Here is a 13585-nt window from a genome sequence, read left to right on the forward strand (position 1 = left end):
CTCATTAGAGGAAAAACCAGCATGTTTGATTGTTCACCCTGATGTGTGGTTAGTGATTGGTAGTGTAGCTAGATCAGGTGTTCATCTCGGTGATGGTGTGCCGAGGTATGGACTTGTTTGCTGGGCTATTGCTGTCTGTGTGACTATTGCGGTAGTTCAACGGTGAGCGGAAGGTACGCCGATCCTTCCGGAGCCTGTATGGCTGGAGGTGTGTCTGTGTGACTGCCTGGTATTATGTCTGTGTGACATGGGAGATGATGTTCTAGTCTGTGTGACTAGGAGGTGTGGCCTTGTGTGATAGGCGGGTTGGAGACACCATTGCTTGCTAGTTGTTTGTGCATCGCTAGGATGCTTGTGTGTTGCTTGTTGGATTTATTCTTGACATGCTGGTTGGAAATAAATGAGTGGAACAGGAGCCTGGTCTGGTTCTCACTGAGTAATCCCCATTACTCACCCCTCCTCTTCCCTTTGTCTTATTAGGTGTAGGTGAAAGATCAGCTTAAGTCTATGTTGTTGATTGTTACCTGGGCGTTTTCGATCCTGGCAGACTTGAGGCTCAGCATCTGGACCAAACCAGACGTCTGACCGAATGTGGTTAGATGGCCAACCTAACATGCCTGATTTCTCCGGTTTTCTTAGAAAGCCTGGGATAGAGATGTTACAGCTACCATTACTAATTAATCTTTGTAAAAATCCTTTAGCCTTTCGTGTTGACCATATTTGAAATTAAAGGAGTTTTCAAAATTTTTTTTCTAATCAAAGGAGTTATCAATGAAATAACACGGAAAAAGCATGAAAAAATTATATCTATTTCGCTTTCCAACAACTTTCACTTCGAATTTTTTTTTCCAACAACTCAAAACTCAAAAGTATGGAAAAGTTTTCTGTAACATTTTTTTTGTCAATTTCAAAAAGTATGCAGAAGATATCTACTACTAGTATACACAATGAAATTAAGTACTATCATCACAAAAGCAAAACTTTTTAGAGCACAAACGGCCCACTAATGGCCCACTTACTGTCTATGACGTGTCTATCTTTATTTCACAGCTGATTTGGCATCGGAACGATGTTGCCATTTCTCGTATACTATTATTGCAAGTACAACAACAACAACACAATTACAGAATTTATAATTTCTAGTTAATTTATCTATTCACCCTATATTCAAGCATGGGGGTGATCAAAGGTAATTCTCACGGCATTAAAAAGAGATAAGATTTCTGAAAAGTCCACAAGCAACATGGTCATAATATTCAATGCAGTCAGAATGGCCGTAACTTGTTCACACTTTCGGTAGATGGCTAAGCAATAAACTTTTGTAATCAGCATTGTAATTATTTGTTGGATAATTAAATAATTCAAATTTAACTAAAAGATGCTATTATGTATCATGAATTGTGCTTCACTATCTCTACCAAAATCTTATTCAGTAGTAAAATAAATAAAAAAGTGTCTTAATTTTTTTTCTTGTTTTGACTTCTGAAACACATATAAGTTTTATCTGAATCTGTAACACCATATCTTTTGTTTCCTTGCAATCTTGACTATATATCATCCGGACTTTAAATAAGATGAAATCCATTTAAGTATAGTATTGTATTCAATTTGTTTTTTTTTGTTTTCTTTATCTTGTGGTGCCACTTGCTAGAGAGTAAAGCCGTTTATTTGTCACTTGCACAGCTGCATGTTCTTTCCACAATTACCACCAAGTCCTAAGAGTCCAATGGGTAGGCTTGAGAGCTAAGAAAATACCTCTAGCATTTAACTGGAGCGAGTGACATGTTACCGTTACCATTACTCAAGCCTTTCGTTGACTTTTTGTTTTGTTTTTTCAAAGAAGAATTTAAACAGTCTGTTTATATTATTTTCAACTATTATTGGATCTGTCTCGAACTAAGCATCCGTACCTCTCTTCACGTGGATGTCCTCGACCAGGTTAACACGTGGCTTTATTCATAAACTGCCAACATGAGATTGTAGTAGGTTCATTTATGATATCTTTTGATAAATATATGTAGTTATAGAATGTAGTTATAAACTTATAATATCAAATTTTAAATGACAAAAAATGATCGGTGCAGCTGTTAAGTGATAAAGTGGAAAAAGATGTGAAGATGCAAAGAAAACGGGTGAAGTTAGGTGAGCCAAAGTCATCGCCCTCTCACTCTATCTTCACGCTCTATTTACCGTTTCTCCTTTTCTATCGTTTTCCTTTTTTTTTCTATAATTAATAAACATTAAGTTTTTTGGCAAAATTTAAAAAGTTTAGATAATAACATATGGTTATACTTATATTTCAGTATAACAACTCAATTAGTATAATCATTGTAACCGCCAAAAAAGGTTCAAACTTTAAATATCGAATTGAGTCAAATAGGTGATTATTACAGAGATAATAGTATAAGATAGAAAATATAGGTGAAATGGGGTGAAAATTGGGTGAGGTTATTTTTTTGTACTTTGTTTTTGTCCGAGTGAGTTGGAATTTAGGAGGATATAATAACCATTGACTAACTGACACGTGACTTGATCTCTTCTCTTTCGAGATAATCAGATAAGACAAACTAAAAACGAAATAAAATTGACGAATTAGTTAAGTGCATGTTTTGAAAAATCAATAAACAAATAATATAAAGAGGGAAAAAGAGGTGGCGGGACCCGTTTATTAACGGAGTTACAAGGCACTGCGAGAGTCTGTTTAATCTATAAATATCTTCCCTTCATCTTCTTGTTCCCCTCACTTTGTTCATCATCTTGCTATCTAGTTTCTCTCGAGTCAAAATTAGGGTTTCGTTGACGCGTCTTCTCTCTCTCCAGGTATGTCTCTGTCTCTTTCTCTTTCTTCTCCATTTTTCTGCTTCTGTTAAAATTTCATTTTCTTCTATCCTTCCGTCGGATCTGGTAGCTATTGCAGCTCGCACTCTGCTACAATTTGATCCAGCTATTTGATTATTATTTTGAAAAATTCTCATCGTTTCATGCGATTCATTTCAAATTTGGATTTGGATATCGTTATTATAGACGGATTTTCTGCTATTTATAGCTTAGCTCGTTCGGAATCTGGCTTAATTGCCTCGTTTCGAATTTGCTGAAGTAGATTCGAGGTTATATATTACACCTTGCCGAAGAAATTTCATGTGGCATTAGCTGAGTGTGGAGTGATCTATCTACGTGTGATGATATTGATTGGTTTCTTCGGCTTTATTGGGTTCTGCAGAGTATAAAGTTTGTGTGGAGCTTTTGAGAAAAAAAGATGGAAGTACTTGGAAAAGCTCCCATGGTTAGCTCTGCCAATGTTATTTACTTGTCTGCCATCTTGGGTCGCGATTGCGATGGACCAATCCAGTGTCACAAATGTGACTGGAAATGTGAGAATGAAAATGTTTGCGGGAACATGTATCGCTGCAAACTAACTGGACTGACTCATGTCTGCGACAAGAACTGTAACCAGCGGATTCTTTATGACAACCATAGCTCTTTGTGCCGAGCCAGCGGCAGGACTTTCCCTCTCTCACCGGCTGAGGAGCAGGCTGTGAAAGGTGTTCGGAGGAAGCTTGACACTGAGAGTCATCCTTCTGAGAGCTGTTCGTTCAAGCGTCGTCGACGTGATGCACAGTTCCATGCTTCTCCGTTCGAGAGGTCTTTTACTGCTGTGAGCCCGATTTGCAGCCCAGCCGGAGACGGGATGGAGTTGAGTTAGATTCCATGTTGATCTCCTCTATTCCTGAGACTGAGAAGCTCTTTATCTCACGTAGAATAACTTCCTTTTCTCTTTCTTTTGAACAAACTATGGATAACAGACATTTGTGCTATTGCTCCAGCAGGGGCAGGGGTCTATGCATCCTCCCCTGCTTGAAAGAGAGCTTTATCTTAGTATTGTTGAACTTTATGTAGTACTTATGTAGGAGAGAGACTTTTATTATTCTACTTTCTCTATTCATTTAGGTGAAATAGAATAATGAACTTGCTACTTACTTCCCTTTGGTGATGTTTGATATCTCTTCTTGTGCACATTTAGTTTTTCCTACACGATATTTAGGCAGGATTTTTATTCAGCTATGTATCTTGTTTAGCGACCTTACCATTACGCAGAGCTTGCCACACCATTGGTGATTTCTGTAAGTGTGGTACTACAGGATTTTTTTCCCACGTTGCTAACCAATGCAGCATAGGTTCTTCAGGATAAGGGATTTTCTGGTTTGTTCTCTTGTAGAATAATCCCCTTAATCCTTTCTGATGGATACCTGATTCTAACAATTTCTTTGTTCTATCCAACTTTCCTTTCCTTGATCGATTAGTTCTAAGGGTCCTGAATATGTTTTCTGTTTGTGCAGGTTTTCAAATGTTGCAACTCAGGAGAGTTTAATTGTGCTTTATATATACATTGATTTGTCTGTTATGTTTCTGATTTTTTTTCTTTCTTTCACATTAAAGGAGTAATTCTAACTGAGTTTAAACCTTGGTTTGCAGGTACTATTGTGTTTGTGCTCAGCAGGCAACAACTCAGTTGGTTTAATTCATTGGTAACGTAAGGCGATGCTCCTAAACTATGAGAGAAAGGAGGGCAATGAGTAGGTACAGTTACGTTGTGGCTGGCAACTGTGCTCAAAATTATCTGCTGGTAATTATGTGATATGACGTTTATGAAATTCTCTCGTTTTTCTTTTTGTTATATTTGCTTGTGTGCTCTGCCGCAGTTCCAGTACCTATTTTGCTCTTAACTTTCATGTTTCTTATCATCTGCCCTTTCCCACTTCTCCCTGGTGTGGGCTGTGTTTGAGGTTCTGATATTTGTCTAATATCTATTTCCAGGTTCTTATGTTATGACTTGTATTATATCTGCCCCTGGTGGAAACTGGGCTCTTATGTTAGTCCGGGTAAGTAAATCACCTCCTTGAATTGTGTATATACAATGATAATCTGAATTAACTCAGAAATAAGAAAAAAAAACATGTTCTCATTATAGAGAATCTAATTATTTGCATTAACAGTAGAAGTGAAACGGGCAATGTTTCTTCAATTTGTTTGTTTTTTTTTTTTTATTGTTGTAGTGGATTTTAATACATTATTTTCATTTTTTAAGCTGACAGAAAGGTAGAAGGTGTAGGCATCCGATGGTTTGATGTAAGAGCTTAGATTTCCTGGGATCGTCGAAGATTCTGTTCCAAAGAAGTTGGCAAAGTATCAAATGTTGACTCGACCGCTACAATAAGCTATTAGCTAGGGATGATAAAATTCACTATTTTTAACATGTTATATCCTGTTGAGTTCAGAAAAAAACGAGATATTTTCTTAAATCTCACGATTTGATTGCTAGAATTTTTGTTTTCATAGTATTGGTGATTCGTATTCATTTGATTATTCAAAAAAATTATAATATTGGTTACTTATTCAAATTTTCACAATTTTGTACCTCAATTTTCTAAGGAACACGGATCTGAATTAAGCTTTTCTTATTTATTTCTTTTGGTGTACAATGGTTAGTGTAGATTCTCTTACGTCTTTTCAAAGAGGATTCGTTATTTCTATTATTTTCCGTTAAAATAATATAAATGAAGAGAGGTTGGGGAAGCAAGGCAAAGAATTGCCTTGCCGGAGAGGCCATTGTCCTAAGAGTAATGCTAAACCTTAATTTATTGTCTTGGGGCTTGAAGCTTTCTAAAGCAACTTCACCGCCTCAACAATGAATCCTTCTCTACCTCTACATTTTACTTGGTATAAACCCTGGTCCAGGGACCTCCCAGCCAAATCCACATTTCTGAAATCTTAAACCTTGAATACGACAATGGGAAGATCACCTTTGGTTCCCATGGTTGTTCTTGTTTATATTTCTCTACTGTTCTCTGTTTCTTATTCCTCCACGTTCGTCATCACGAATAATTGTCCTTTTACTATTTGGCCCGGCACTCTTGCAGGCTCTGGCACTCAGCCACTACCCACCACAGGGTTTAGACTTGATGTGGGACAGTCTGTTAGAATTCCCTCCGTTCTAGGCTGGTCAGGTCGGATATGGGCTAGGACCGGCTGCAACTTTGATGCTAACGGCGCAGGAAAATGTATGACCGGAGACTGTGGCGGGAAGCTGGAGTGTAATGGCAATGGTGCTGCTCCACCGACATCACTTTTCGAGATCACGCTCGGTCATGGTTCTGATGACAAAGATTTCTACGATGTCAGTCTCGTCGATGGGTATAATCTCCCTATAGTTGCTATCCCGACAGGTGGTGGACTGGTTGGAGCTTGTAATGCTACAGGATGTGTTGCTGATATCAACATTAGCTGTCCAAAGGAGCTTCAAGTGATGGGAGAGGAAGAGGAAGAGAGAGGTGGAGTTGTTGCTTGCAAGAGCGCTTGTGAGGCTTTCGGATTAGACCAGTACTGTTGCAGCGGTCAGTTCGCTAACCCAAACACATGTCGACCGTCTTCATACTCTACCATCTTTAAGAGAGCCTGTCCTAGGGCTTATAGCTATGCCTTTGATGATGGAAGCAGTACTTTCACTTGCAAGGCTTCAGAATATGCCATTATCTTCTGCCCTGGCAGGTATAATATCATTTGCCCTTCGCTTTTCAGTTTGTTCCAGTGCTTTCTGCAAACCTTTCAAAAAACTATATTTTTTTAGATTCTGATTGAACAGACTTGAATATCTTCTTGCTCCAGGGTAAAAAGACCGAACAGCCAAAACTCGGATCCTCCAAGCCCGCCTCAGAATCAGTTCGGCCAACCTGTGGCTCCCCCAACTCAGAATCCATACGGCCAACCTATGGCTCCACCAGCTCAGAATCCATATGGCCAACCTATGGCTCCACCGACTCAGGATCAGTATGGTCAACCTATGGCTCCACCAACTCAGGATCAGTATGGTCAACCTTTGGCTCCTCCAACTCAAAATCAGTACGGTCAACCTATGGCTCCTCTGACTCGGAACCCGCCAGGAACAGATCAGAATGGGGAATCAATGACTCCCCCACCTCAGAATCAGGATGGGATTGGTCAGTTCATGCCTCCTCCCACTGTGAATCAAGATCCAAACGGCCAGTTTTTGAATCCCCCAATTGAGGATGAGTGCCAACGAGCTGAAACGGGGAAGGTTGCAAAGACTCAATCCTCGTCTGACATTCTTCGACCTTACCCTGTCTTGTTGCTTCTTGGCCTCAGTCTAACTGCTTTGAGGCAATCATACGCTACATAAATCATCATCATTCTTCCTTTTTAATGAGGATTGGTACACAACTGTGTAGAAGGAAACAAAGACCATATTCTGTGTCTTCCCGGAGATTCTGAACTTTATTAATCAGTGTCCTTATATTACCTTGAATTGTTTGGAGTGGCTTCACAACTGATACATGCAAAAGAACTCTATTTCATGTATATAATGTAATGTTGTCTCAACTGAATAAAGAAATGATGCGTTTTTCTTTAAAAAGATAGAGGAAGAAATCAAAATCAATAAACCATAGTTCATTTCTTGAGTTTTGGCTTCTTAGGAGCAGAACTTCTAGCCTTCTTTGCCGGTTGCTGTTTCTCTTTAGATGGTCTTCCTCTCTTCTTTCCTGAAGCCTGCAAAGATTCCATACGAAACAAATATCCTTTACGGTAACAGATTATACAAATCGTTTTTTTTCATAGGAGAAATTATGAGTTTTGCCAACATACATTTTCGCCTTTTGCTTTGGCTTTGCCATTTGTGTTGGTCACTTCCTCCGCGCCTACACTTTGATCAGCTGACTTTGAGGCAGTCTTGGCGTTTTTGTTAGCTTCATCATCTGAATCGAACGAAAATCCCTCCAGAGTGCCTAAATGGGTTATAAAATTAGCCGAAATAGTGCTACAATAAGACAAGCTAGCAATAATGTCTTTTCACTCTGTTATAGAGAAAACGAGCAGACCTTCCACCATTGTTTCTGCCTCAAAGACATTAGATTGTGGTGTTAGCTGTATGAAGTCATTCATAATAGCTTCAATCTGACAAGGAAACATATGATCCAAAAATTAGGCCAGAGCTCCAATTAACGTTTTAGTTTCCCAACCAACGGCTAAAATTAGTTTCCCAGAAGTTTAAAGGAATATATACAACCTAAGATAGTATCGGCATACATATGTGCTAAAACAAGAAAGCTCTAGAGAAATTACCAACCTTTGCCTCTGACTGACCTACGTTAACCTGTGCAAGATCACTGGTGTGAGTAATTGTATAGCACAGGTGCCCTTACAAGCGAAAAGGGACAAGAAAAAGCAAAACGTACTACGCAAAATGTTCTGGATGGAACAATTGTTGATTTATATATGGTTCCTGAAAAATGAAATGACAAAGTGTTACTAACGAGACTCTAGTCATGAACTGATTTCTGTTACATTTTACTTGTAACCGAATAAGTTCTGTTAGACTCAATAGACATAGCTGATTCTGTACAGGTTTAGCAAAAAAAAAGAAGGGAACCATTTTGGAATTTCAATGGGAGAAACCAAAAACCAGAAGGATAAAGAGGGAAGCCAGCGATATTTATATTTGGAGGAACATACCTTTCAAGTCCAAGTACACGTCCCCTGTTGTGTCTGAAACAACCACGCGTCCAACAGCTCCCATGTCTCCACTCAAATCTATCGAGTCCCCTTCACATTCAACAAGTACCTGTAAATATAGTTCCTTGTTTTTGTTAACCACTGTTTTTTATCTATAGCGAAATTCCAATATTTTCCCGAACGTAAGTGTCACCAGCCACCATAGCAATGATATATAAACGGCAAGTATAAATCCATGTGCAAAGAAACATATTTGGATTACCTTTGTACGATTCACCTTCTCAGAAAGTACTAAAGGCAATCTTGAACTTGAGCCCTGGAATTTGTAAATTTGGTCATAAGGAAGAGCCAGTGAAGAAACAACAATAGTGGTCCTAGCACAAGGTCCTTACAGAAGAAGACTTGACATTCTTATCCGTTGTTACTTCCTTGGCTACTATAGCATCTGTATCTTTATCTGCATAATAGAGGAACCGTTACATTGCTTCAGAAGAATCCTAAATTCAGAAAAATTTGGTAAAATCCATACCATCATTTATCAAAATTTCTTGTGCACTTTCATTCTTGGGCGTCTGGTGTCCACTATTTGGCTTTTTCTTCGGAGATTTTTTCTTTGGAGCCTTCTTAACCGCAGGTTCTCCCTCTTTAGCTTGAATAACAGAGTCCTCATCTTTCTCAGTTGACATAATCATTTTCTGCCTTGAGGGATCACTTGAGGGTGGTTCAGAATCAGATGACAGAAGCCATACAGAATCATCTCCTCCCTGATAAAGAAAAAAAAAGATAAACAGTAACCTGTCAACTTCATACCAAACTAAGAGTTAGCACTTTTAGTAAATTATGTTCCATACAGATCCACACAAACAGCAAATACTAGAAATACAATGCGAAGACAGGTAGAGAGCAGACGAAAGATTGCCATCTAATTTTCAACATCACTCATGCAGCTGGGAAGCTTCTCTGGATGAGGGGTTATAACTTTCATATCACTATCGTGATACTAAATTTATTTATTAAACAGATGCATACAAACAAGAAACGCTCGAATCACTCTAACTAGCCACTAAGGCAAGTATAGACAACAAAAGCACTAAGGAGTACACCAAAGACGGCTCTAAACGTTTCTTACTTGAGCGTCTTTATGCTTGCTAGAGTTTTCTTCACCATCAAATTTCGTTCCATTCGGCTTCTCTGCAAATTGTTCCACAGTCAATAACATGCCTTTAAGAGCTCAACAGTTGAACACTACAACCCCAAAAACACAATTTTGGTACAGCATGTAGAAATCTTTCTAACCTTCAAGGTTGAGACTAGCATCTACTTTCTTCTTTCTAGAAAACACCTGCTCGATGCTCACTTGCTTTGTCACCAACTTCGTTTTGGAACTCTTCCTAGACAGAGACTCCGAGGATACTTTGTCAAGAATGGCGGTAGAGTCACTGTCATCAGTCAAAGGAAGAGACGAAATGGTTTCAGAGTCCTGGTAAGGACTATGATCTGGAGAAGATTTAGACGGCGAGGATAGTGATAACAATGAAGTGGTGGGTGCCTGCGCCAAAAAAGCTTCCGCATTTCAATTGTGTTTCAATCCAGTAAAGGAAAATAGAAATCAGATTGAATCAACAAGAAACCTGGAAAGAGCGAAGCCAATCGGGAGATCCCTCTCTAGAGCTGCTCATAATTCACTTCTTCAGAGCTCAAAACAACAAGCCTAGCTTCTTCCGACTTCGAGCTTCACCCAATTAAACACAAAATAACCTCATAGATACGTGCAATACTTCGCAAATCAAAACCCTAAAAGGGATCTTAAAATAAACCATAGATTGGATGGAAGATACCATGAAATCGAAACTCACCTGAAGTAGAAAACAAAATTGAGCTATTAGCGAATCAAAGGAGTTAGAATTCAGGAGACGAGATCTAGAAAAGGAATCTGGATGGACTGAGGGAGAGAAGCAAAGCTTCCGCCGCCGGCGAGACTGAAGTGTGTGAAAGACGCGGGAAGATTAGCACAAACCGCTTGTTCCGGTTTCCGAGTGTTTGGTCAAATCCCCACGTAGAGATAGAATTGCAAAAGGCCCAATTATGTATAAAGAAAATACTAACATTAAGCCCATAATCGATCTAATATCATCTTTCAAGCCCAATTAAGGCCCAATAACATCGCAGAAAGTAGAAGAAGTTAGAAACGGAGACGGCATTGGAAAGGAGGGAGATAAGACCAGAGGAGGAGGAAGAGAACAAGAAAAGTGTGAGAGTAGAGAAATATGGGGAAAGACGGAGGAGACAAGAAACGTGGAGATGGAGAAACAATGGCGGTGATGAGCTTGATGAAGGATCAACAGAATCCAATTCAGCAATTTCAGGTTAAATTCAAAGAGGTGGAGACTGGTTTCAAGTCGTGGCTGTCGAAACAGAAGTTGCCGGTGGAAGCCGCCGTCGTCACCGCCATGGGCGGTGTTCAGGGAGCATTTATCGGCGGTCTCATGGGAACTCTCTCCCCTGAAATGCCTCAATCCGGCATGGACCCTCAAGCCATGGCGTCATTGAAGCAAACTCAGGTTTCAACTACCATAGATCCTAATCTGATGGATATTTGCACCTAATTCAGTCATTTTCACCATTTACTGCCTATTTTTTGAATTTATGGAAGAGAGATGTGTGAATCTGTAGGCTCTTGTGGGTGGGCCATTGGTCCAAGCTCGGAACTTTGCTGCTATAACTGGTGTTAATGCTGGTATTGCTTGCATAATGAAACGGATTAGAGGCAAAGAGGATCTAGAGTCTGCGTAAGTTTCATTTTTTCTCTGACAAAATTGCAGCTTCATCTTAATCTATGTAATTGCAGCTGTAGCGCCTACTAAGCTTGTATTTGTGACATGTTGTTCATTACTGATTCTTAAATTTCATTAAAAATTTAGGACTTGATCAATCCTATAAACTCAACTCTATATAGCTGACACAGTTGACTGGTCTTAATCAGCTTCTTTGTCAGGTGATAGAACCCATGACAGGGATTAAAATATGACTTTTAGTTTTTCATCATTTAATTGCTTCAATAAAATTACGATCCCTCTCTTATGATCATTTCTTATTCTTAAAATGATCTGCTGCTCCTGTAAGGTTTTTGACCTCCTGTGTTTACATTTGATTGTTAAAGATTCTCAGTGGCTTACTTGTTTCTTGTGTATCTGGTCACACTTGATGGGCTAAGATAGTAATGATTTAAAATGTGCAGTGTGGTTGCGGCATTAGGATCTGGAGTCGCATATTCTCTGGTGAGCGCAGGATTACAAGGACAGCCTATGAATGCAATCACCACTGCCGGCGGTTTTGCTCTCTTTCAAGGCATATTTTTCAAGGTGAGTGATCATATATATAGGAGACTAAACTGTTCTTGAAACTAGGCAGGTACTTCATTAAACATGTGTTTCATCTTTTTTTCCGGTATTGTTCAGTTGGGGGAGAGGTTCTCTAAACCAAGCATTGAAGATCCATATTATACCCGGGCGAGATCTATGCTGTTGAAACTGGGTCTAGAGAAGTATGAGAAGAACTTCAAGAAGGGTTTGTTAGCGGATCCCACTTTGCCATTGCTCACTGATAGGTACTTTCGACTTTTCATTGTTGTATCTAACTAAAGCTGTTTTTATCGAAATCTTATGCCATCTAAACTAAACTCTCTGTGTGTGTCCAGTGCGCTTAGAGACGTGAGCATCCCGCCTGGACCAAGGCTACTGATACTAGACCACATCCAGAGGTTCGAATCTAACTTCTCGCTCTTATTTTACAGTGATGTGAATTTTGGGAATTCACCGAATTGAATTGGATTGTGGTGTGTTGTTTTGGTATGTATAGGGATCCTGAGCTGAAGGGCAAAAGGGGAAGTCGTGGTTGAGACGTAAGAGCCTCTTTGTGTCTTCGGCAGAGTCTTTGTATGGTGGTTATAAGGATCTTAAGCACGATATGTGTTATTATTATTAATATTATCCTCTGATGTTGCTAGCAAGAAACTTTAAATTATTCCTTCTTCCTACGGGCTACGTTTGCGTATATTGCAAATTCATCATGTTAGATTTTTCATTTAATGGAAACCACTCGATAATCTTTACAAACTGGTCAAATAAAGTCAACAACATATCTTCAAACCATTCATGAAACTTCCCTGTTGATTTCTATTAATTTGAAGTGATCAGAACAAGTAAAATTCACATAATATACCATGGGAAATGACATTGTCGGCGGCTCGTCAGTGGTCATTGTGATTTAAAGAAAAAGAAAAAAAACAAAGAAAGAACAACTGTAGTGTTTTGGCTTTAATAATGAGGTAATATCATTCAATATTCTAAATTGTATGTGGTTTTCTTTATATCCCTGTTGGTTGGGACACTTACGTTGAAATGTTTGCCTTAGGTATTAGGCCTTTTTGGGTCTCTGAAAAGTAGGTGTGATAAAAAAGATTTGTAAGATGCACCTGTATTTGAGCCTGTGGCCTCTGTTTCTACCATGTTTCTTGTAAGGTGTAGTTTAGAGCATAAACAACGCAGTTTTTATATGGATCTCTTATGAATAAAAAACATTATTTTAATAATCTGAATTTCTAAAAAAGCAAAAGACGTCTCTAAAATTGAAACTACAAAAGACGTTTTTAACTCAATTTTATTATTAAAAACAATTTAAAAGACTTTAATGGGTCTCAATAATGTTTATGGTCTTAGGTTCTTTAGTTTAAGAGATGTTGTAATTGGCTGAAAATTAATCAAACTCATAGATTTTTTTTTTTTTTATAAACCCTATCGGCTGATCCGGTGCGTAGTGCTATAGTGTGGACTTCTCCCTGGTTCAACGGTTCAACGGACACCATGAGCTTCGAGGGAATTCGAATCAACGGGCCATGAGATCCATGAGATCCAAATGGGCCACCACACTACCTGTCCCGAATCAAACTCATAGATGACCAAAAGGATAAAGAAGCGGCAATTTCGCAGATTTGAGTTGTAGGGAACCATGCATGACCATCCTATATTTCCTTAAAAGACCGATTGCGTTTCAAACCATT

General features: G+C 38.9%; 4 protein-coding genes across 6 annotated transcripts; 3 read left to right on the forward strand and 1 right to left on the reverse strand.

The window, feature by feature from the left end:
- The first annotated feature begins 2714 nt into the window (after positions 1 to 2714).
- LOC18013165 lies at positions 2715 to 5440 on the forward strand. Of its 3 annotated transcripts, XM_006394655.2 has the most exons (5): positions 2715 to 2820; positions 3221 to 3754; positions 4474 to 4624; positions 4816 to 4880; positions 5087 to 5440. In XM_006394655.2, exon 2 carries the CDS (start codon positions 3257 to 3259, stop codon positions 3701 to 3703), a length of 447 nt encoding a protein of 148 aa, XP_006394717.1. In that variant the 5' UTR covers positions 2715 to 2820; positions 3221 to 3256; the 3' UTR covers positions 3704 to 3754; positions 4474 to 4624; positions 4816 to 4880; positions 5087 to 5440. The 3 variants fall into 3 exon arrangements, with proteins under 3 accessions (XP_006394717.1, XP_024006744.1, XP_024006745.1); XM_024150976.1 differs by having other exon boundaries at positions 3221 to 4624; XM_024150977.1 differs by having other exon boundaries at positions 3221 to 4624; positions 5094 to 5440.
- Positions 5441 to 5535: 95 nt separating this feature from the next.
- LOC18012487 (pathogenesis-related protein 5) lies at positions 5536 to 7294 on the forward strand. The gene is made up of 2 exons (XM_006394656.2): positions 5536 to 6546; positions 6664 to 7294. The coding sequence occupies exons 1-2, from the start codon at positions 5789 to 5791 to the stop codon at positions 7193 to 7195; spliced, it is 1290 nt and encodes a 429-aa protein (XP_006394718.1). The 5' UTR covers positions 5536 to 5788; the 3' UTR covers positions 7196 to 7294.
- Positions 7295 to 7350: 56 nt separating this feature from the next.
- Positions 7351 to 10564, reverse strand: LOC18012488 (DNA-binding protein BIN4). Its single transcript, XM_006394657.2, has 13 exons — positions 10383 to 10564; positions 10158 to 10258; positions 9823 to 10075; positions 9656 to 9717; positions 9056 to 9290; positions 8919 to 8983; positions 8789 to 8842; positions 8527 to 8635; positions 8250 to 8296; positions 8141 to 8167; positions 7893 to 7968; positions 7660 to 7799; positions 7351 to 7563 (listed from the first exon to the last, which is right to left on the reverse strand). Exons 2-13 carry the CDS (start codon positions 10203 to 10205, stop codon positions 7465 to 7467), a joined length of 1215 nt encoding a protein of 404 aa, XP_006394719.1. The 5' UTR covers positions 10206 to 10258; positions 10383 to 10564; the 3' UTR covers positions 7351 to 7464.
- A 167-nt stretch (positions 10565 to 10731) lies between these two features.
- On the forward strand, positions 10732 to 12654 carry LOC18012489. Its single transcript, XM_006394658.2, has 6 exons — positions 10732 to 11087; positions 11200 to 11315; positions 11765 to 11888; positions 11985 to 12133; positions 12224 to 12286; positions 12385 to 12654. Exons 1-6 carry the CDS (start codon positions 10794 to 10796, stop codon positions 12422 to 12424), a joined length of 786 nt encoding a protein of 261 aa, XP_006394720.1. The 5' UTR covers positions 10732 to 10793; the 3' UTR covers positions 12425 to 12654.
- The last annotated feature ends 931 nt before the right edge of the window (positions 12655 to 13585 follow it).

The sequence above is a fragment of the Eutrema salsugineum genome, unplaced genomic scaffold (assembly GCF_000478725.1).
Source record: "Eutrema salsugineum unplaced genomic scaffold, Eutsalg1_0 scaffold_6, whole genome shotgun sequence".
NCBI classification, from domain to species: domain Eukaryota; kingdom Viridiplantae; phylum Streptophyta; class Magnoliopsida; order Brassicales; family Brassicaceae; genus Eutrema; species Eutrema salsugineum.